Source organism: Nuphar pumila, chromosome 3 (genome assembly GCF_984573655.1).
Source record: "Nuphar pumila chromosome 3, dmNupPumi1.hap1.1, whole genome shotgun sequence".
Taxonomy (NCBI): Eukaryota; Viridiplantae; Streptophyta; class Magnoliopsida; order Nymphaeales; family Nymphaeaceae; genus Nuphar; species Nuphar pumila.
In genome coordinates, this window is record NC_143251.1 from 51,774,357 (window position 1) to 51,799,193 (window position 24,837).

General features: G+C 35.9%; 1 protein-coding gene across 2 annotated transcripts in view; it reads right to left on the minus strand.

Annotated features, from left to right (window-relative positions):
- Positions 1–20,032, minus strand: part of LOC149842883 (protein FAR1-RELATED SEQUENCE 5-like) — a 33,158-nt gene extending 13,126 nt beyond the window's left edge. Inside the window, exons 1-2 of one of the 2 annotated variants that reach the window (XM_090001622.1) lie at positions 18,790–18,871; positions 17,360–17,518 (exon numbers count right to left, since the gene is read on the minus strand). In XM_090001622.1, coding sequence (XP_089857748.1) covers positions 17,360–17,365 — 6 coding nt within the window. In that variant the 5' untranslated portion in view covers positions 17,366–17,518; positions 18,790–18,871. Of the gene's footprint in view, positions 1–17,359; positions 17,519–18,789; positions 18,872–19,980 lie in introns of those variants that run through there. The other variant, XM_090001623.1, reaches the window with a different exon arrangement.
- Between the last annotated feature and the right edge of the window lie 4,805 nt (positions 20,033–24,837).

Here is a 24,837-nt window from a genome sequence, read left to right on the forward strand (position 1 = left end):
GATATAACTCGGATGACCCCGATAAGGGGCACGAACTTGTGTTCTGGGATGGTTCTTTTAAAAAACCCTTATCTCTGTTTATCGAGACCAGTATCGCGAGGTATATGCTGTTAAAATGTAAAACTCTACATATATGTATATATAATAATATTATATTATTATATATATAAATACATTTTTAATTTCTTTCTTTTCTGTATTTTTTTTCCTTTATTTTTATTTTTTGTCTTTATGTCATCTAGTTCAGTTTGAACTAGAATGACTGTTGCTAGTCAAGTCCTGTCCAGACTTGACTAGCAATAGAGCTGTTGGACTGACACATTCCAACAGCTCTAAATAGAGCTGTTGGACTGTGCCCAACAGCTCTATTGAGTCCTCTTTCAGCTGTGTATATAAAGGGGTGCAGCCCCTCTTGTATTTCACTCCAATGCTTCTTAAGCAATTGGTTTTTCATATCAATAAAGAATACATTTTTATTTTTATTTTGTTTCCAGTTATACCCTTTTTAAGGGTTATGCTTTAGTGTCATTCTTGACACTTGCTCTTGTTAATCAAAGCTCGTGTTTCGAAGATCCCCATTTCATTTCATGGTATCAAAGCCGCGGAAGTACTAAATCTTGAGGAAAAGCTGCCTCGGTTTCCATGCCCGTTTGCAAAAGTGTTCGCCACTTGAAGAGAAGTGTTTTATCACTTCATTGGAGAAGATTTCACATCTTGTTGTATTGTTTTTTTTTTTTTTCTTTCTCATTTTCCTTCTTGTTTCTCTTCTATCCCTATTCTTTCTCTCCTTGTAATCGATGGATGACAATGATAAAGTCACCATCATGCCTATGAAACTAAGCGATACGAACTATGTAACATGGGCTTCAATCATGAAGCACCATATATGGGGAAAAGGCTTATGGGGGATTGTGGATGGTTCCGATTCGGAACCTAAGCTATCTCTTACTAAAAAGGAGGGAGATAAAGACGTCCCTCTATCGAAAGAAGAGAAAATCAAGGCTATTGCCTCATACGAGAAGAAATTGAAAGAATGGAGAATATCTCATGCGAAGATAATGTCATGGCTTATCAATAGCGTTGACATTAAAAAATGCTCAAGTCTTGCCAAATTTGATCATGCCGATAAGGCATGGGAATACCTTAAGAATATGTATTCCCTTAAAGATATTGCACACGTGTGCAACCTCCAAGAAAAAGTTCGAATGATGACACAAGGAGACAAAACTATTCGTGAATATTACAATGGGTTGTCCGAACTTTGGGAAGAACTTTCCCTTTTAGAACCAAAGTGGCATTGTGCCGAAGACATCGAGCTTCGTCAGAAACAACTCGATGTTGAACATTTTTACCAGTTTATCACTGGATTAAGGCCGGAATTTGAAACCACTAAATCGGCCCTACTTCACCGGGGAAAAATTCCTTCTATTGTGGAAACTATTGAAGAGTTAACAATGGAAGAAAATCGTCTCCGGAAAGGTTCTTTAAAAATTGAAGATGATTCCGTTTTACTCGTGTCTAGACCAGGGAATCATGTTCGATCATATAGGCCTCCTCACTTTAACCGACAAAATGGTGACTATGATAAGAAGAAAGTTATTTGTCATCACTGTCATGAACCGGGACACTACAGGCCACAATGTCCCAAGCTTAAGGAGCTGAGAGAAAAAAGAGCTGCAATTGCTGGATCGGAGCCTAAAGATCAGGATGCACCAGTTTCCCTGGCCCAACTAATGGAGATCCTTCAGTCTCTCATCAAAGGTGCCTCTTCCTCATCTGAAGCTTCAACCGGCGCAGCAGCCTCATCTTTTTCTGATTTAGGTAAAATTTCTTGGCTTCTTGACTCTGGTGCATCTTTTCATATGACCCCAAATAATCAAAGTCTATCCAAATGTGTTAAAAATAAAACAAGTGTGTCAAAGGTCTTTATTGCTGATGGGACTTCTCTTGAAATAGAAGGAATAGGAGATTTTGAAAAAATTTATAAAACAAAAAAATTTTTTATTCCAGAAATTAGACATGTTCCCAAATTAAATTTAAATCTTTTATCTGTATCTCAAATTTCTGATTATGGGTGTAATATTTCTTTTTCTTCTCATGGTTGTTGGGTACAGGATCGCCAGTCAGGCAAGCTGATTGGGGAAAGCCATAGAGAAGGAGGACTCTATTACATGGATTTTTTGGAAATGCCTGAAGAAAGCTTTTTGTTATAATATTCAAAAAATAGAGTTGGAACTGTGGCATAAGAGACTTGGTCACCCACATATAGCCAAAATCCAACATTTTCCAAATCTAGGGAAATTTTGTAACTCTGAATCATTTGATTGTAAAGATTGTATTCTCGGCAAAATGAAAAGATTACCATTTCAGAACAGAACCTTTTTCTCTTCAAGACCACTTGAATTAATACACTCGGATGTTTGGGGTCCTGCACCAGTAATTTCTAAAGGAGGATTTGTTTACTATGTTATTTTTGTCGATGATTTCTCTCGACATACGTGGATGTACTTTCTCAAACATAAGTCTGAAGTATTTTCATACTTTCAAACTTTTCATAATATGGTTAAAAACAAATTTCAAAATGATATTACTATTTTTCGCACAGATTCAGGGGGAGAGTTTTTATCCACAGATTTTCAAAATTATCTTAAATTGCATGGCATCACACATCAAAGATCTTGTCCTTATACACCTCAACAAAATGGACTGGCAGAACGAAAACATCGTCATATTATAGAAACCACTAGAACTTTATTAATAGCAAATCAAGTCCCTAAAGACTTTTGGGCAGAAGCTGCCTTAACTGCCACCTATCTCATTAATAGGATGCCATCTTCTTCGTTACAAAATATCACTCCCATTGAAAAACTTATGAACATTTCTCCAGACTACTCTAGATTAAGAATATTTGGGTGCAAATGTTTCATATTTACTGACAAAAATGATAAACTTTCCCCTCGTGCGATTCCCTGTGCCTTTTTAGGATATGCTGAAAACCAGAAAGGTTATAGATGTTTTGACTTCAAAAATAATAAACTATATGTGTCTAGAAATGTTTTCTTTCTTGAAATGGAGAGCTTCTTTGATTTTAGAAAATTAAAAGACGTCACTGAGTACTCCTTTTTGCTAGATCTAACATCAACATCTGATGAATATGACCTTGATTGTAACTTTGATGATGATCCAAGAATTATTGATCTTAATGTTGAAAATGAAGAAGTTCATAGAGATACTAGTATTCAATATTCCAGGCGACAAGAGTCTAATACTCCATGTGCACTTGAGAAATATTCTAACATTCCAACTAGACAATCATCCCGAATCTCGAGGCCTCCAGAAAAGTTTGTATCATACGAGTCTTTCTCACCCACATATAGGGCAGTTATTGCATTAATTCACTCATATGAAGAACCATCCACATATTTTCAAGCAAAAAATGATATCAAATGGATAGAAGCCATGAAAGTTGAATTAGATGCACTTGAAAAGGCTTGTACATGGAATATTCAAGATCTTCCTCCAGGGAAGAAAACTATAGGATGTCGATGGGTTTATAAAATTAAAACCAAGAGTGATGGTACTCTTGAAAGATATAAAGCCCGTTTAGTAGCCAAAGGTTATGCCCAAGAATATGGGATTGATTATGAAGAAACCTTTGCTCCGGTGGCTCGTATGACTACTGTCCGAACCTTCATTGCCTTAGCTTCTATCAAAAAATGGTCTATTTTTCAAATGGATGTCAAAAATGCTTTTTTAAATGGAAAGCTAGTTGAAGAAGTATATATGGAACCCCCTCCTGGTCTAAGTATTCCTAAGGGTAAAGTCCTTCGCTTAGAAAAAGCTCTTTATGGACTTAAACAAGCACCAAAAGCTTGGTATGATAGGTTTAGTCGTGTTATGATTGATATTGGTTTTCAATTCTGTTTAACTGACACTGCTTTGTTTATTAAGAATTCTGATGCAGGAATCATTGTGCTTCTTCTTTATGTGGATGATATGATCATCACCGGAAGCGATAAACAGGGAGTTGAAACAATCAAAACACTTCTTAAATCTCATTTTGAAATGACTGATTTGGGCTTGTTGAGATATTTTTTAGGCATTGAAGTTGCTTATTCTCCTAGAGGATATTTATTATCTCAGACTAAATTTGCTTTTGATATTGTTTTCAGGTCTGATATTACTGATGATAAGAAAGTTGACACTCCAGAAGTTGTTAATGTTAAAATGAAGATTGATGATGGAGAACTTCTTGCAGACCCTACTCCTTACAGACAGCTTGTCGGGGCACTTTCCTATCTATCCATTACCAGACCAGATATAGCATATGTTGTTCATACAGCAAGTCAATTTCAACATGCTCCTACTTCTGTTCATATGGGAGCAGTCATGCGTATTATCAGATACATCAAGTCCTCTCTTTCACGAGGACTTTTCTTATCTTCCTCCTCTTCTCTTGATTTAATTGCATATACTGATGCTGATTGGGGAGGTGATCCCAATAACAGACACTCAACCACTGGCTTTTGTGTCTTTTTAGGGGAATCATTAATCTCGTGGAGGTGTAAAAAGCAGCATAAGGTATCTCTCTCATCCACCGAAGCTGAATACAGAGCCATGGCAACCACGACCATGGATGTAGTTTGGCTCCGACGACTGCTTGCTGACATGGGAGTTGAAGCAACAAAGGCTTCACAAATGTGTTGTGACAACAAAAGTGCGATCTACATTGCCAGTAACAGAACATTCCACGAACGCACCAAACACATCGAAATGGATTGTCACTACGTCAGAGAGGAATATCTACACGGGATAATTGATCTGCCATATGTCACTTCAGAATATCAGTTAGCAGACCTCTTTACAAAGCCTCTCGCTGCTCCCCGATTTCACTTTCTCTTAGACAAACTTTCGCTCATTGTACCGTAAGTTTGAGGGGGAGTGTTAAAATGTAAAACTGTACATATATGTATATATAATAATATTATATTATTATATATATAAATACATTTTTAATTTCTTTCTTTTCTGTATTTTTTTTCCTTTATTTTTATTTTTTGTCTTTATGTCATCTAGTTCAGTTTGAACTAGAATGACTGTTGCTAGTCAAGTCTTGTCCAGACTTGACTAGCAATAGAGCTGTTGGACTGACACATTCCAACAGCTCTAAATAGAGCTGTTGGACTGTGCCCAACAGCTCTATTGAGTCCTCTTTCAGCTGTGTATATAAAGGGGTGCAGCCCCTCTTGTATTTCACTCCAATGCTTCTTAAGCAATTGGTTTTTCATATCAATAAAGAATACATTTTTATTTTTATTTTGTTTCCAGTTATACCCTTTTTAAGGGTTATGCTTTAGTGTCATTCTTGACACTTGCTCTTGTTAATCAAAGCTCGTGTTTCGAAGATCCCCATTTCATTTCAATATGCAACATACGGATACTGTGATAAACGAATGAGAGATTTGGGGCGATCTCGCCTCGTTCGAGTTGCACAATGTTGTACTCACGGTTTGAAAGATAAATCATGTTCAAAATAAGATATGTGGTTCAGCATACTCTAATTATGCTCTTCTTCAAAAGATGCGGGTTTGTACGTCAGTGCTAAAATTCTTAATAAAACAATCGCTATTCATGAGTTCAGTTTTCCAAATATACAGTTTTGCAAAGTAAAGTTTGAGAGCCTCTTTGATTGAGAAATAGCATCCAAGACTCCCAAATCAACGTATTTGAGAGTAGTGTTTTTGCTAAGTCTCTTTATGTTTTTGACATAACTCGGATAACCCCAATTAGGGGCAAGGGTATGAGTTTGGGCGGGGTTTTTGTTAAGAAATTTGTATCTTTAAACAGTATCGCAAGACATACACATCATGCTGATATTGCGATAAATTGGATAAGAGATCCGTGGCGATCTTGTATCGTGCAAAGTGCACAATGTTGTTCAAGTAGTTTAAAGGACTTGAGCATGCCAAGTCAAACTAAATATTTGTTGCATCGAGTTGGGGTTTCTTCTGAGAAACCAATACCCCTTTCATCATAGTCATGCTTTTAGACAGGCACGACATGTTTATACTGCGATGATTGGATGAGAGGTTCGTGTAACCTCGAAGCATGCAAAGGGCACTTTGTAGAAATCGGTTACATAGTGATGTTTTGCCGTTACAAGCAAGATGTTCATGTTGGTTTAAAGAACCTAAGCATGTTAAATGTAAATTAAAATGATTTCATCGTTTCTTTTACAACACGTTAAAGTTGAGGTTTCTTTATGAGAAACTTGTATCCCTCTGATCGTAGTTGTACTTTTTGACATGTACGACATGTTAGTACTATGATGATTGGATGAGACGATCATGCGTTCTTAAATCGTGTTGCTAGCACAATGTTGAAATTACATAATGGTGGTGTTTTCACCCTCGCAATAAGTTGACCCCTCTTATCGTGGTTGTACTTTTGAACAGGTGTTTTGCGTACTGCGATGAGTAGGATGAGAGGTCTATATTTACCTCGAATGTGCAATGGCCCGTGTTTAAAATCACAATGGTGATGTTTTCAGACTCACAATAAGTTGACCCATCTCATCGTGATTGTATTTTTAAACAGGTACATTGCGTACTGCGATGAGTAGGATGAAAGGTCTATGTTTACCTCGAACGTGCAATGACACGTGTTTGAAATCACAAAATGGTGATAGATCGCCTTCACAAGCAAGATGCTCGAATAGTTGAAAGTCCATAGCATGTAGAATGGGTCATCAGTTAAGCAACGCCCGACACACCCATTCGCCTTTTATTTCTGTCAAGAAAGAGGATGGATCGATACAAAAACTCCAATGGACAGGTTGTTAACAACTACCCCACGGGCAAAGATTCGACTTCCCCAGTCATCAGAGTTAGGGGAAGGGACTACCAGACATTATCCTAGGTGGTAGATCCCATGGACTTTTGCAGAAGTTCGATGCATCTGTAGCCAACTAACTGCCTTTGAGGAATCCTCTTTCGGCCAAAAGCCATCCTCTTAGGAGCGAACTCAACTAGCTATTCGAGTTATTGAAAATACATAAGATAACAGACGCCCGAACTAGTCTCAGTTGTTTCTACGATTCGCGTCTGCGCGTACCCGCAGGCCAGTTAATATTGAAACATAAGTCTGTTCACACTAGTTGATGGATCATAAGACCTGTTAGTTGCTTGGTAGTTCACAACTTACGATTGAATGAATCGTTATGCTATTTTTGAGAGTTACATTGCTTATCTGCTTTAAACTGGTAAGCATGATAGAATTAAATGTAAGTACTTAATTTTGTTCTACATTGTCTCACTTGTGCATCTACCAGTTTTTCGTGAAACTGACACATTTTATGGGCACCGGTCATGATTATGTTTGTACGAACTGGGATGGCACGATGGCGTGATGAAATAAAGATGAGACTCATACCCTGACGTTTCGCTCCTGAGGACAGTTTGGTAATTTTGCATAAAGGATTGCTAGAAAACTCTTTCTTTGTACAAGTCTTAAATTATTATAAAGTGCATTTCATAATCTATTTGGTTTATTAAATGTACGGAGTTTCAAATCTGTTGTGAAAGAAAGTTTGCGCTATAATGCGCTAAAGGTACATTGACTTGCTATTTTAAACACTATTTTTTGTTGAATTACTATTTAAAAACTCTGATAAATGAATGATTATAAAGCTTTCAAACTTTTGATAAAAAGTTATAAGTCCTGGATTTTGGGGCGTTACACATAAGCTGGCCGATGGATTTTAAAATCAAAAGCCATGCGGGGATGGACTCAGGGATGGACTTACTCTTGCTCCTGCCCTGCCCCGCCCCGCCCCATTCGCGATCCTTGTTAAGGAAATTTCTATTATACCTTTATACATATTATAAGATCCTATATATATACACACATGAAACCCTTTCTCGAATCTATGCTCTCTCCTTCCTCTTCTTCCCCTACGGAGTTGCACAAGCTCGCATTTCTCTCCTCCTTACTCGCCTTCCTCAAACGGTGGAAGGCGGAAGCGGCAAAAGTACTAGGTAAACGGGCTCCGCCTTGCCTCATTTGGACCGAGGATGGAGGACATGAAGCGAAAAATGGACCAGGGATGGAGGTTAAAATCAAAACCCGTGCGGGGAAGGAGGGCAAAAATTTGAGATGGGGCACCACTTTTTGTGGTTTGTTGCAATCTTGCCCATTAGTGGCTTCTTGTGTATGTGCGTGCTTTCGTGCTTGCTCTTGGAGATATCGCCTCACTCATTTGGCACTTCATTACATGGTATCAGAGCATTGGTTAAGAAAGCTTCATCGGATCCTCTCTTGAGAAGTAATATCACTCATCTTTCTTGCTTTCAAACTCTTTTTCTCTAAATGGCCAACAAGAATGCAAAAATCGACCTCTCATTCAAATTGGATGGGACCAAATTACCGAATGTGGGCGGCCGCTATGAAAAATAACCTCAAAGGTAAAAAACTTTGGGGTTATGTGTGTGGGACCATTCCGGAACCACAATTGAAGTTAACTAAGTTTGAAAGAAATGAGGAAAGAGCTTTAAACGAAGAGAAAAAAGAAAAGGCTATTCTTGACTTCTCTTCAAAAATGGAAGATTGAGAAAGTGAGCATGCTAAAATTCTAGCATGGTTCATGAATAATGTCGAATTAAAGATTTGTGCAAATCTTGCAAAGTTCAAGAAGGCTAATGAAGCTTGGTTCTTTAAAAAATGCATGTACACTCAAAGAGACTTTGCTAGGCATTTCTTTCTACAAGAAAAGGTAAGAGCTACCAAGCAAAGTGATATGAGTATTAGGGACTATTATAGTGCCCTATCTTCTTTATGGGATGAACTTGTTATTCTCGAACCTCAATGGGAAGGTAATGCTATTGCCATGAGGCAAGAGCAAATGGAAAAAGAGAGGTTTTTCCAATTTATTCATGGACTTCGTCCGAATTTGAGCAACTTAGAGAATCCCTTCTTCATAGGGCTTCTACTCCTCTAAGTGACATTTTGGCCGACTTATGTCAAGAAGAAACTCGTCTGGCCTTGAAAAGAGATGTTGACGAAGTTCATGTTGTGTCTAGACCCGGCAACTATGTCACACGGACTCAGCTAAGGAGGTGCCGCACCCGAGTCGACACGCCCCGACACGGGTGCGGCTTCGGACTCGGCCCGGACTCGGTCAACGCCGAGTCGGACTCGATCAACGAGTCCAGGCTGAGTCCGTCCACATTTTGGACTCGGTCAACTTTGACCGAGTCCAAAAATGTCCCTAAAAAACTAATTTTTTATATTTTTTATTTAAAAAAATATATATAAAAAAAGGCACAGTGCAGACTGTGACTGTGCGGCGTGATTGTGACTGTGCACAGTCACAGACTGTGCACAGTGTTGTGCCTGTGACTGTGCACAGACACACAGACTGTGTCAGCTGTGGCATTTTAAAAATAAAATAAAATTATATATATATATATTTTTTTTTTTTTGCCGAGTCCCCGTGTCCAAAAATTTTAAAATTGTGCCGCACCCGTGTCGCACCCGCACCCATGTGACATAGCCCGACAACAATGTAAGATCATATAAACCACCTCATTTTTGGAAGAATAATGGTGGTGGAGGAAGAAAAATTATTTGTCATAATTGTAATGAATCGGGTCATATTCATCCGGATTGCCCCAAATTTAAGAAGAAGGTGGCTTTCGTTGGTGAAATTCCTCCAAACACAAATGAAGATTTAAAGAAGGATGGAGACATAAAGGAGTCCATCGCTCATCTTACCGAAACTCTTCAACAATTTATAAAGATGAATTCCTCTACATCATCATCCTCACCCTCCACTTCTGATGCCGCCATCTCCTCTTTTTCAAGTATGACCTCTTGGATTCTTGAATTGAGTGATTCCTTTCATATGACTCCAAATGCATCACTTTTGTCAAAACCAAGTCTTAATAAATTCAAATCATATGTTTTCACTACCGATGGAACATCCTTGGATGTTGAAGACATTAGAAACATTGAGAAAACTTATGACCAAAACAAAGATTTTTTTGTTCCCAAAATCCGAATTATTCCAAAACTTAATTTAAATCTTTTTTCCGTTTCTCAAATTACCGATTTTGAATGTGATGTCACTTTTTTACCTACTCATTGCTATGTGCAGGATCTCCGGTCCGTGAAGCGGATTGGGCAAGTCTATTAAATTACTCCTGGTTTTAATAGACTAAGGATCTTTGGATGTAAAGGATTTGTGCTTGTTCAAGGACAAGATAAATTATCACCCAAAGTTCTTGAATGTGTGTTCATTGGCTATGGTGAAAATAAAAAAGGCTATAGATGCTATGATATTCAAAATAATAAACTTTATGTGTCAAGAAATGTAAACTTTCTTGAAGAACAAAATGGTTTTGATATCCACACATCTAGAGAAGACATTGATTATTCCTTCATATTTGACTTAGCTCTTAGAATCAGTGTTTTAAAACTCGCCGAGTCAACTCGTTGACTCGGCTGACTCGGCTCGGCTCGCCCCTCCAGCGAGTCAACCCGGCAAGGCAAACTCGGTTTGCCAAAACTCGGGCTTGACTCGGCCTGACTTGGGCAAGTTTTGGGATGTTTGAAATTTGTTTTTTGAGTTTCAAATTACAGTTTCGAAATATATAAGTACATATATTTTAACAAGGGTTACCACCAGATTTTGTATAAAAAAGAAAATAAAAATCATTTAAAGATAAAAAAGCATTTAAATCCATAGAATAAAATCACCATGTTGTTCGAACTACTGTTCACCCTGTGTTATCAACTTATTCTAGCAAATATTTTAAAGAAATGATTCTCACCATATATGGCGGGTCAACTGTGCCTATGGGAAGTCACATTTAGGTTTCATCATCCATTTGTTATGTGAATAAGCATTGTACATATTCAAATATTAGTAGTCTTTTTATAGTTGTGCCATTAATATATTTTCTGCATAGTTTTATACATGAGAAAATTGCTTATTTATGTTGATATTGGGCATTCTGTAAACTTTCAATATGCACATATATCCCTGTTTTACATTTATGGATTTGTTAGAGAGGGAATTAAAACTTTTAAAACAAGCTAGCATATATGATTGGCCATTTTAGGAACCTTAGGTAGTAGCAGACTGAACTCATGGTGACCAAATCCTCTAATTCAAGTCATGAATTAGTCAAAGTGCTTGTATAGATATCAAATTCAATTATTCAAGCAAACCTCTATAGCTCTTTGCAGTTGTTTTTATATTCTTACAGACGTTTGGAGACTATGTTTACTCAAAAACATGGTTTCAGACAAATTATATATTGTTTTTCTTTTAAAATCAAAAGTTAACAAAACCCGGTCCGAGTCACCGAATTGACCCGCCGAGTCACGAGTCAATAAAGAACGAGTCGAGTTTCGAGTCACGGGTTTTAAAACCTTGCTTAGAATTGAGTCCTCAGATGCAATTATTTGTGATAATACTTGTGATGGCATTTCACATCATAATGATATACCACAACATGGTAATGTTTCTCAAAATGAGAACCTTAATGATATAAATGTCTATACCCTGCGGTTAGGAAATGAACATCAACCTGCCCTTGAAAGATATTCTCAAAACCTCTTTTTAGAAGAACCTATTGATGACAATCAACCTAGGAGATCTTCTCGTAATAGTAGGCCACCACAAAAATTTGTGTCTTATGAATCTTTTTCACATAATTATAGGACTTGTCTCATGTTGATACATTCATATCATGAGCCTACTTCATTTAAAGAAGTTAAAGATCATCCACATTGGATTGAAGCCATGAAAATTGAATTAGAGGCTCTTAACAAAGCCCAAACTTGGAGCATTATTCGTCAACCATTAGGAAAAAATGCAATTGGGTGTAGATGAGTACAAAGTCAAAACCAAATGTGATGGATCTCTAGAAAGATACAAAGCTCGTCTGGTTGCAAAAGGCTACGCCCAAAAATATGGATTGATTATGAAAAAACCTTTGCTCCAGTAGCTAGAATGATTAGTGTGCGAACATTAATTGCCTTAGCTTCCATTAAGCAATGGCCGATATATCAACTTGATGTTAAAAATGCGTTTTTAAATGGAACTCTATGTGAAAAAGTTCTTATAGGTCCTCCGCCAGGTTTTGAAATTGGTAAAGGAAATATTCTGAAGTTAAATAAAGCTCTCTATGGTCTTAAACAAGACCCAAAAGCTTGGTATGATCTTTTTAACAAAGTAGTTCTCGATAATGGTTTTTCCTCATGTTATACTGATACTACTTTGTTTGTTAAAACTTCTAATGAATACATAACAATTTTGTTGCTATATGTTGATGACATGATTATCACAAGTAATGATAAAAAAGGGTATTGACCTTATTAAAAATATTCTCAAAGAAAATTTTGATATGTCTGACCTTGGTTTTCTAAGGTATTTTTTAGGAATTGAAGTTGCATACTCCTCCAAGGGGTATGTTCTCTCTCAGATGAAGCTTGCCTCCGGCATCATTGCTCGATCTGGGCTGACAGATGACAAGAAGGTAGAGACTCCAGAAGTGATCAACACTAAGATGAAAGTCAGTGATGGCACTCCTTTAGCAGATCCCACGCCTTATCGTCAGTTGATTGGGTCACTAACATATTTATCAATCACTAGGCCTGATATTTCTCATACGGTTCATAGTGCAAGCCAATTTCAAACTGCTCCTTCTACCATTCACATGGCCGCAGTCATGAGGATTATCAGATATTTAAAAAACACCATAACTAAAGGATTATTCTTACCCTCTTTTTCACCTCTTACTTTACTTGCCTATACTGACTCTGATTGGGGGGTAACCCCGATGATCGTATTTCCACCACAGGTTATTGTGTGTTTCTTGGAGAGTCACTTATTTCATGGAGGTGTAAGAAGCAACAGAAAGTTTCTCTCTCTTCTACAGAAGCAGAGTATCGTGCAATGGCCACTACCACCACTGAGATTGTATAGTTAAGAAGTTTGCTTAAAGATATGGGTGACTCATTCTCAACTCTTTCGAAGTTGTGTTGCGACAACAAGAGTTCAATCTATATTGTCAGCAATCACACCTTTCATGAACGAACAAAGCACATCGAGATGGATTGTCATTATGTTCGTGATGAGTTCTTACGGGGCACCATTCAACTGACATATGTTCCTACCGAGTATCAGTTGGCGGACTTCTTCACCAAAGCTTTGCCAATGTGGAGAGGTTGCTGGAGATTAAAAAATATTCATGGAAGCAAAATGGAATTTCTATTGTGTCTGATGGATGAACAAATATTCAAAAGTGGCATTAATCAATTTCATTGCTTGTTCGCTTAGTGACCCAATATTCTTGAAAGCAGTTGATGCATCTGGGGAATATAAAAATGCAGAGTATTTGAAGGGATTGTTTATAGAAGTGATAAAAGAAGTGGGTGATCAGAAAGTGGTACAAATCATTACAGGCAACGCTCCAGTTTGTAAAAGTGCAGCATTGAGTTTGGAGAGTTAGTATCCTCATATTTTTTGGACTCCCTGTCAGCTTAAATCTAGCCCTAAAGAGCATCTGCAATCCCAAAGAAGAAGAAAAGTCACAAGCATATGCTTTATGTTTATAGATTGAAGATTTAGAAAGAAATGTCAAAAGCATTAGGAATTTTGTTGTTAACCACCATCGTGCTAATGCTATATTTAATAGGCATTCTGACTTGAAATTGTTTAAGGTCGTTGAAACACGTTTTTGTGTCCATCATTGTGATGGTGAAGAGGATTAAAAGAGTGAAGAATGCTTTGATTAACATGGTGACAGATGAAAATTGGGCATTCTATCGTGCTGATGATGATATCAAGGCTCAAGAAATTAAAAAATTCATTCTTGATGATGAATTTTGGGACAGAGTGGTATACTTCCTTCAATTTACGCAACCTATTTGGGAAATGTTAAGAGAAGTTGATAAGGATGAGCTCATGCTTCACAGCGTTTATGAAATGTGAGATAATATGATTGAAAAAATACAAGCTATAGTTTTCAAGCATGAAGAAAAAAAATCTGCATTGGATGATTCAAATTTTTTTAATCATATTCATTAAATTTTAGTCAGAAGATGGGATAAGAGCAACACTCATTTGCATTGCATGACACATTCTCTTAATCCAAAATATTATACAAATAAGTGGCAGGCTGGTGGTATTGGTCACGTCCCTCCAAATTTAGACCCATAGCTATCAAGACATAGAAATATGTGCATGACAAGACTTTTTTCAGAAGCATATCTTCTACATCAAGTCACACAAGAGCTTGAAAAATTTTCATCTTCGAGATTATATGGATTGGCATTATTCGCGAGAGAAGAAAATAATATAGATCCTATCACATGGTGGTCAACATTTGGATCAAAAACACCTCTTCTCCAACGTCTTGCATTAAGATTGCTATCGCAGCTTGCTAGTTCATCTTACTGTGAAAGAAATTGGAGCACATATTCTCAAATCCACAACATGAAGAGAAACAAACTCACCAGCAAGCATGCAGAGGATTTAATATATGTTCATTTAAATCTTCGATTACTTTCGCGAACCAATGATGAATAAAGGTACTAATTTGCTCTCTTAGTTATTTGATTATTTCTTAGTTTTTCATTTAAATATACGTGTATTGAATTTAACATTTTCAAATTGAGTTTATAACGCAAACAAGAAACATCCAAATTTTGGGATGTAAACCCAGAAGAGAATGACTTCGAGGGAAAGCATGATTTCAACATAACAAACATGGATTTAGTTGAGTCCAGTATTTCTTCTAATGATGCATTTGATGATGAAGAAGAAAATTATTAACATCCATTACTTCATCAGGATATACTTTGGTATGTAATTTAGTTCTTTTATGCTTTACTTATTTGATTGATATTTAGGTTGATTTATATAATTGCTTTACTTATTTGATTGATAATTTGATATTTAGGTTGATATACTGCATGCATGATGAATGCTATTATGACAATGTTAATTGTTAAATGTTAAACTGTTAAAACTTCAAAATTATATATATATATAATTTATTTATTTTTTACATTTTTGCCCCTGCCGTACCCCCGCACCCAGGTTTTTTGGAAGTGCCGCATCCCCGCACCCGCACCCGCACCCACACCCACACCCACACCCACACCCATGTGACATAGCTAAAAACCAATTACATAACTGAAAAATATATGAGATTAACAAAAAAAAGTTAAAATATACTAAGAAACTGATTACATAACTGAAATAACTGAAAAATATATGAGATTAACCTACAAAAGTTAAAATATATGTGATTATTCTAAAAAATATGAGATTAATATATAAAAGTAACTAAAAAAATGATTACATAACTGAAAAATATATGAGATTAACCAACAAAAGATAAAATATACTAAGAAACTGATTACATAACTGAAAAATATATGAGATTAACCAACAAAAGTTAAAATATATGAGATTATTCTAAAAAATATGAGATTAACATATAAAAGTAACTAAAAAACTGATTACATAACTGGAAAATATATGAGATTAACCAACAAAAGATAAAATATACTAAGAAATTGATTACATAACTGGAAAATATATGAGATTAACCAACAAAAGTTAAAATATATAAGATTATTCTAAAAATATGAGATTAACATATAAAAGTAACTAATATAAAAGTAACTAAAAACTGATTACATAACTGAGAAATATATGAGATTAACCAACAAAAGTTCAAATATACTAAGAAACTGATTAAATAACTGGAAAATATATGAGATTAACGTACAAAAATTAAAATATATGAGATTATTCTAAAAAATATGAGATTAACATATAAAAGTAACTAAAAAACTGATTACATAACGGGAAAATATATGAGATTAACCAACAAAAGTTAAAATATATTAAGAAACTAATTACACAACTTAAATAACTGAAAAATATACGAGATTAACCAACAAAAGTTAAAATATAGTAATATACTAAGAAACTAATTACATAACTGAAATAACTGGAAAATATATGAGATTAACATACAAAAATCTTGTTGATCATGTCTCAGACATCTTGTTGTAAAAAAAAAAAATTTGTGCCTCAGGCTTGCGCCTTGAGGCAAGGAGGGCCGCGCCTCAAGGCGAGGCATGCCTTTTGCGCCTCAAGGCACGCTTTTGATAACACTGATCATGGATAAAAGAAGGGTCCTTCACCCAGAGAAAAACTGAGTTTGTTATGTTATTAAGATAAGCATTTCAATTTTTCATTTTAAGCATCACTACAAGCACAATTATGAACACTTCAGCGCACAACACTATCATCATGTCCAAAGTAAGAATGAATAGGACATGCTTTTCCATTCAAACAAAACCAACCTAGAAAGAAGAATAGTAAACAAGAACACCAAAACGACAACCAGAATTCACATATCTGGCCTTAATATTTAACACAACAAATGGTAAGTCTTACATATGGCAAGCACAGTATTGTGGCAAACAGTAGATATGGTAACGTGTGCACAGCTTGAGATTAAAACACGCTACTTACAAAAGAACACAAACAATAGATGGTTTAAAATAGTGCAGGGCTTGTTCCGCGCAGCTGGTATCCTATTGTTGTAACCGGAGCAGATAATATATCGTCTAGCTCCTGTCAAAATTCAGTTGGTTGCTGCACCATATAACTTTCAATCTTGGTTAAGTTTGTGCAAACTCGATGTGAATGGTGGGTTTACCAAATCTAAGACAAACCAACTAGCCATCGTGCAAATGTTTAAGCCAAGCTGATCAAAAAACATGTTTAATTGACGGTTCTAAAGCATATTCGGAACAATACACATGGTGCAGCTTCAGCTTATCTAAGAAAACAAGTGAATCGGCACTTCTAAATCATATAGATGTGCCACTCTACTCATACAGTGTCTCATATCATGTTGGTAACTGATTCCTTAGACAACCATCTCCATCCACGTACGAAAAGCAAAAATCAAATTGAACAACGAACTTGATTAGGAGTTTCATATTATTTCACAGCTTACATGACTAATATGAGGACAAGGGGAAAGCTGATCCAGCTGATTCCAACCATAACTACAGCGAGATGCCACCAACTTAATCAACCAAATCAAACTGATCTAACCAGAGACACTGAGAGAACGGGCCGGAAAAGGGCCAGCCCGGGGTCCTTTTATGGCCGGCAAGAGAGACCGAGAGAATGGAAGGAAAGGGCCAGATCAAGCCTTTTCTGGCCGGCAGGCCAGACATGCTGAGAGAGCCGGCTGGAAAAGGACCATACCGAGTCCCTTTTCCAGCCAGAGAGAGAGAGAGAGAGAGAGAGAGACCGTACATGCATCGATGCGGGAGCACGTCGCACGCGATCTGAGGAGCGGGAAGATCACAGTCTCACAGAGAAGGAAGGGACGATCCTGACGGAACAAACTCAGCGAGAGAGAGAGAGAGTGCGTGTTTAATTGCTTCAGGGACGGGGCACACGTTTCCCTATCTCCTGCATCCATCAGATTCCAGATTAGATTGCCGATCACATATGACGCACAAAAAATCCAGTCACGGTTGTCAACGGGTCGGATCCAGTGAGTCCAAACCTGGATCTGTCTTTCAGGTGTTGCTACCAGGTTTGGACCGGGTCCTATATCATCCACTATAAGATAAACTATACCCGGTTGTTACTGGTCGAGTCTAGATCAAACCCGATGTATTTTAAAGATATTTTTTTGAAATCCTATTTCTTCCGGTCGTGGAGCAATGTATTTTTTCTATAAAGAATCTGGCTCAAACTAGACTTGTTTAACGAGGGCTTAGTATGAGCGCAAACTCAGCTTGGCTCACTATTACAAGAATGAACCAAGCTAGAACCGTTCAAGTTCGACTCATTCAACTCAATTTACTAGCTCTAGAAGAGCATTTTGCAATTTATTAGGATGACATTTACTTGTATGATTCACATTAACGACATTTAGATCTGGGTTTAGATATGAAACTATATGACTAGCCTCTAGCATTCATACCAATGGTATCATAATCGGTTTTTCAACCAAATTCATATTTCAAAAACAAACAAACAAACAAATTGGTCTAAATCGAATCAAAATCCACTTGAATCAAGCTTCTAAAAGCAACTTAAAGATTTAAAAAACAAACGTTTAAAAAACTAGAATGCAGACTTATATATAAGGTAATATTTCCTTGAAAAATAGGTTTTTTGGGGTAGGAGTTTGCTATATTTTTAAATTATGACCATTCAGATGTGATCTATGTACTTGATTTTATAGGGATCAGCTATTGAAGTGTTCAATTCCAATACATGGGCGGTTTTTTATAAGGTTCAAAAAATCAACAGTCCAAAATCTATCTAAAATTTCAAAGCTCCAAATATCATTTTTTTTTATCAAAAAATGTGATCCAGGTGTTGATTCCTAGCAAATCGACCATCCCCAAGACATTTCTCGGGTTGGAAGCACGGAAAAAAACCAAAAAATTGAAAAACTCATTTAACATGTTTTATTTAGCACTGATGTATATATATATATATATATATATATATATATATATATATAGAGAGAGAGAGAGAGAGAGAGAGATTGGTTCCTCCTAATGGTAGGAGGTCTGAACAATCTAAAAAATTTATTTGGTTAAGGCAATAATCGTACTAAAAGAAAATTTACAGGAAAGAATTAAGATGAGTTTAAGCACCGATATAACTGTGGCATATGGTTAAGAAATCAGAAATTTTGGGCACTTAGAAACGGCCAGGCAAACCTGCAAAGAGATAATTGATGATTACAGGTTAATGAACAGATCACGTACCATCACCTGGTAAATCAACATACCATCACCTGGCAATGCCATCTTGAACAGCAGCATCAACACCAAAACATGAAATCCAAACTTGCATTAGAAAACAGCAACAGAAATAGATAAAATCATAAAGGTCAAAATCCAAACTCTAAACGAGCACCAGAATTATGACCACCTATCAAAAAAAAAAAATCCTTGCAACAAGAAAGCCCCACAAAGACTGCGATTAGGGATGTCAATGAACTGGATTTTATTTGATATCTAACCAAATTCAATTTCATTTAGTTGCACTTGGTAAGCCAAAAACAATATCCAGTTATAATCAGATGCAGATATGGTTTTCATTTTTTGCAACTGAATCTGAAAAATATGCATATTTGACAGATAAATGAATCCATTTAGCCAACATCCACTTAGTTGAATATGGTATTGGCCACATCCAATCCGAATCCGAATTGCTTACATCCCTAACTGCCATGAAAAACAGGTTATGGTTCCAAGATATCTTCTCCAATATCATGAAGCCCACTTAGGTAATTTTATCTCACGTAAGCGCTACTGACTACAAAAATTTATCCCAGGCCTTCGTTGACAGCAGATTTAGATAACTTTCAGTAGCATCTAACAAGGACTTCAACAAAATGGATTCGAGATCATTATCCAATATTTATAGTGAAATGCACCAAATATCACTAAATTAGTTCCAGTTCTTGGTTATCAATGATTTCAAATAACAAATAGACAAAAGAAGAAGTTGAATGTTGAAACTAAACAATTTCAATGATGAAACGATAGAAAATTTTAGACAATGATACTTATTATATGTGCATCAAATTGTCAGCTAGCTTGTTTATGAATTTTCTCTTGTACACAATTTGCAAAACCATATTACAATATGGATCAATTATGGATTAACTGATTAAATATAATGTTATCCATTAGATTCAGTAAAACATTTATGTTAAAGTAGCCTTCCATGAGATGGTAGGAAAACTCCAAATGAGCTTTGGTGGATCCGTCAACAGCATGAGCACATTGAGCTAAGGTTTCTAGGTTTGCTCCAACAATATCACATACACCTCTCTTATGAAAACAAACAACAAACATCAAATGAAAAACAACATTTTTGAAAAAGGCTAGCACAAAATCAACCTGCATTTCTATGTGCACCGCTTAAATATCCAGTAGGGCATTACTTGTTAGGTGGAAATCTAGATCACCAAGTGACTGTACGTAGCATCCTTTCACATGCAGGAACAGAAAAAATAACTCTTTATGTCAGTAGAGAAATGCAATATGATCCGAAAATATCAATAATAAACAATTTTAAGTCAATATACGAACTGCACCTCACATGCACACATACACACACCTTGGAGGTATTAGTGATGGCCTTGTATACTAACAAATGCCACATCTACTAAAATTTTCTTCTTTTTGACTTTTTCTTCTCTCAAGCATGTTCTTATCCTATGGCCGCCTTGATTACAAGAGTCCTTCCTTTTCTTCCACCAGTTAAATAATGTAACATAATTTAATATGTAATCTCATAGTTTTAGTTTACTTTTAAGTTTAGTTAGGATTAGGTTAGTTTATTTAACAAGGTTATGTTTCTTTTTCTTTTTTAGTTTATTTTTGGACTTATTTGGGTTTATGCTTTTTTGACCAAAGTCAAAAAGCATAAAGTAGAGAGAGCTGTTGGACTCCCAACAACTCTATTTAGAGCCGTTGGGAGCCCAACACTCCCTCATTCCCTCTCTCCCTTGTATTATAAGTATGGGGTGTTACCCCCTTTTAACTTACACTTTTGTAAAGCCCCCTTTTGGGACCCAAGATATTGAAGTTGATATTTGTTTAAGTTTGTGCATTTGTATTCGTGCCTTTGTGCACTTGTGAGAGTTCTCATTTTATGCCTTTGTGCACACTTTGTGTTTCTAGTATTGTGTTTATACACAAAATCTCTTTTTATAGAGATTTTTACATGGTATCAGAGCAGGATTGCTTGGGAAAGAAAATCTTGTGACTCTTCACAATATCGAGTGTCTCAAAAAATGTGCCTTCAATTTTTTCGAGATTGGCGGAAGGCTTCTCTTCATCAAATATTTTATAAGATTACTACAACAAGTAAGAGTTAAAATCTCTTTGTGGTACATATTTTTCTCCTTTGTCTTATCTCTTTAATGGGTGAAAAAGACTCACATTTCTCTCTTGGCTTTAAGCTCAATGGTTTCAATTATCATGTATGGGCCAAAAAATATTGAATCTCATATTAAAGGAAAGGTGCTTTAAGGATATATTCAAGGTTCCATAATGAAACTCAAACCAAAAATTACGATGGTTGAAAGAGGAGAAATCAAAATTCTTGAAGGAGAAGAAAGACAAAAGGCTCTTGAAGAATATTAAAAGAAACATGAGGAGTGAAAAATGAGAAACTTCAAGATCCTATCTTGGATCTTCTCATCCGTTGAAACTAAGATCAATGCCAACATCATCAAATTCAAGAAAGCCTCCGAAACTTGGCATTATCTTGAGAAGATGTATACTTCACGAGACTTATCTCACAAGTACTATCTTGAAAAGAGAGCCTTGACCCTACAACAAAATGAGATGTTTATTCGTGAGTACTTTGCCGAATTATCCTCTATTTAGGATGAGTTTGTCATGCTTAAGCCCAAGTGGAGTGGCGAAGCTATTGAACTTAGATACAAGCAATTAGATGAAGATCACTTTTTTAACTTCCTAAATTGTATTCGACCCGAATTTGAACAAATTTGGTCCTCTCTTTTATCTTCTTTCACATCTTCTTTCATTGAATATGTTATTACCAAGTTAAGTGGAGAAGAAACTCGTGTGGGCATTAGCAAGCAAAATCCAAGTGTTCTTGCAATGCCCACAAATCAAGATGAATGTGATGGAGCTAATGTCGTGTCTAGGCTTGACAACAACTTGAGGACATATAAACCCCCTCACTTTAAAAACCAAAATCAAGGATACAATAGTGGTCAAGGCAAAAGAAGGGACAATAGCAAAATTGTGTTACTTTTGCAAGGAACCCGGTCACATCAAACCGGTTTATCCTAAATGGAAAAAACTACTTGCAATGGCAAACACATCTCAACCACAAAAAGAAGAATCTACAAGTGGAATTCTCCCTCTCTAAATCAAATTATGGAAGCTCTTCAACCTCTTCTTAAGGGAGCTATTTTTGGTATTGTCGTATCCACTCCTTCTTCTCCAGGTAAAACTTCTTGGCTTTTAGATTCAGATGTGTCTTTTCATATGTCTCCAAACATCTATTCTCTTTTCGAATATTCTAAAAGTTTGTCACCATCTTTTGTTTCAACAGCGGATGTCACTTCTCTTGAAATTAAGGGGATCGAAAACTTTGAAACTCAAAATTTCTTTATTCTCAAAATTAGATTTATACCTAAATTGAATTTGAACTTACTTTCCGTCTCTCAGCTCTCGAACCTTGGATGTGACATTCAATTTTCATTTAATAAGTGTTTAATACAGGATCACGAGTTTGAAAAGTTGATTGGGGAAGGCTCTAGGAAGGGAGACTTGTACTATATGGATTCTCTCTAAATCCCTAAAACTCCTTTTTGTAATGTGGCCCAACATAAAGACATAAAAGTTTGACACAAAAGACTTGGTCATCCCAACATCACCAAGTTATCCTATTTGCAGTTTATTAAAAATCTTTATAAAAGTACTTTCTCTTGTAATGATTGTATTCTTGGAAAAATGAAAAGTATCATTTTGAACAAAGATCTATGTTTACCACAAAACCTTTTGAAATTGTTCATTCGGATGTTTGGGGACCGACACCCATCATATCCAAGGGAGGCTTTGCCTATTATGTGATTTTTGTAGATAATTTTTCTCGATATTGTTGGATATATTTTCTTAAACATAAGCACGAAGTGTTTTCATGTTTTAAATCATATCATATGATAATTAAAAATTAATTTAATAGTAATTTAAAGATTTTTAAGACCGATTTCAGAGGTGAATAAGTTTTTAATGAATTTAAGAAATATCTTGAAGACTATGGTATTGTCCATCAAAGATCGTGTCCTAAGACCCCACAACAAAATGAGTTAGCTGAAAGGAAGCATAGGCATATCATTGAAACCACTAGAACCCTTTTTATTTCTCAAAATATTCCAAAAAGAAAAATGGGTCGAAGCGGCTCTTGCTTCGGTTTATCTTATTAATCATCTTCCATCCAAAAATTTAGATAAAATCTCTCATTTTGAAACTCTATATGAAAGATTTTGGTTGTAAGTGCTTTGTCCTTACAGATAAGAATGATAAACTCACACATAAAGTCATTCCTTGTAGTTTTCTTGGCTACTCCGACACCCAAAAAGGGTTTCGATATTATGATACTAAAAATGATAAGTTATATGTCTCAAGGAATGTAATATTTTTGGAAAATGATAGTGGTTTTGAAAAGAATGAATCTCATTTAGAAAATGTCGACTATTCCTTTCTCTTTGATCTTTTATTTAAAGATGATGATATCTCTAGTGATGATGAATCAACATATAACAGTGACAATAAAGTGGTTGAAATCAATAATAACTCTAACCCTACTACCTCTCAAGAAGAAAAAATAACTAGAGACCTTATCACCTATACTCATAGAGATAGACGCACCTTTAGAAGTGCTATTGAGCAATATAGTGAACCTAGCGAATCTATCCCCCCACATGATTCAAACCCTAGAAGAACCGAGAGAACTAGAAGAACTCCCTCTAGATTCGTATCTTTTGATTCTTTATCTCCTAAATATCGGGCTTGCTTAAGTGTCATTCACTCATATTTTGAACCAAAAAAATTTGAAGATGCCAAACGATGTATTGAATGGAGAGAAGCCATGGAGAGTGAACTCAAAGCTCTTAAGAAAGCCAACACTTGCAAAATTTAAACGCTTTCGAGTGGAAAGAAAACTATAGGATGCAGATGGGTGTTCAAAGTCAAAACCAAGAGTGATGGATCTCTTGAGAGGTATAAAGCTCGTCTAGTAGCTAAAAGGTATAGTCAAGAATACGGGATTGACTATGAAGAGACATTTACTCCAGTAGCTTATATGGTTACTGTTAGATGTCTAATCACCATTGCTTTCATTAGAAAATAGAATATTTACCAAATGGATGTCAAAATGCCTTTCTAAATGGTGATTTTAATGAAGAAGTTTACATGGATGCTCCACTTGGTATGAAAATTCCTAAAAATAAAGTTCTTCGTCTTCGTAAATCTCTTTATGGCTTGAAACAAGCTCCCAAGGCTTGACATGATAGGTTTAACAATGTAATGACTGAAAATGGTTTTACTTTATGTTATAATGACACTGCATTGTTTGTTAAGAAATCTGATGCATGAATTGTTATATTACTGTTATATGTTGATTATATGTTAATAACAGGTGATGATGCCAAAGGAATCAAGAGCATTAAATATATCCTGACTTCAAGATTTGAAATGTCAGACTTAAGATTTCTGACATATTTTTTGGGAATTGAGGTTGTCTATTCTCACAGAGGCTATTTTTTCTCTCAAACTAAACTTTCTTGTGAGATTCTTGACAGATCAGAAATCACAGATGACAAGGTTTGTGAAACTCTTAAAATAGTAGGTTTAAAGATGAAGATTGATGATGAAATTCTTCTAAAAGATGCCACACCTTACTGGCAACTGGTTGGATCTTTAACATATCTCAGCATTACGAGGCCAGATATTTCTCATGCAGTACATGTTGATAGTCAGTTTCAACATACACCTACTACAGTTCATATGAGCATCATTCTCCGCATCATCAGATACATAAAGAGTACAATAAACAATGGGGTATTTCTACCTTCTTCTTCTGAATTGAATTTAATTGCTTATACCGACTCTGATTGGGGAGGTGACCCAAATAATCGTCACTTCACCATTGATTTTTATATTTTTTTAAGGGAATCTTTAATTTCTTGGAGATGCAAAAAATAACATAAGGTC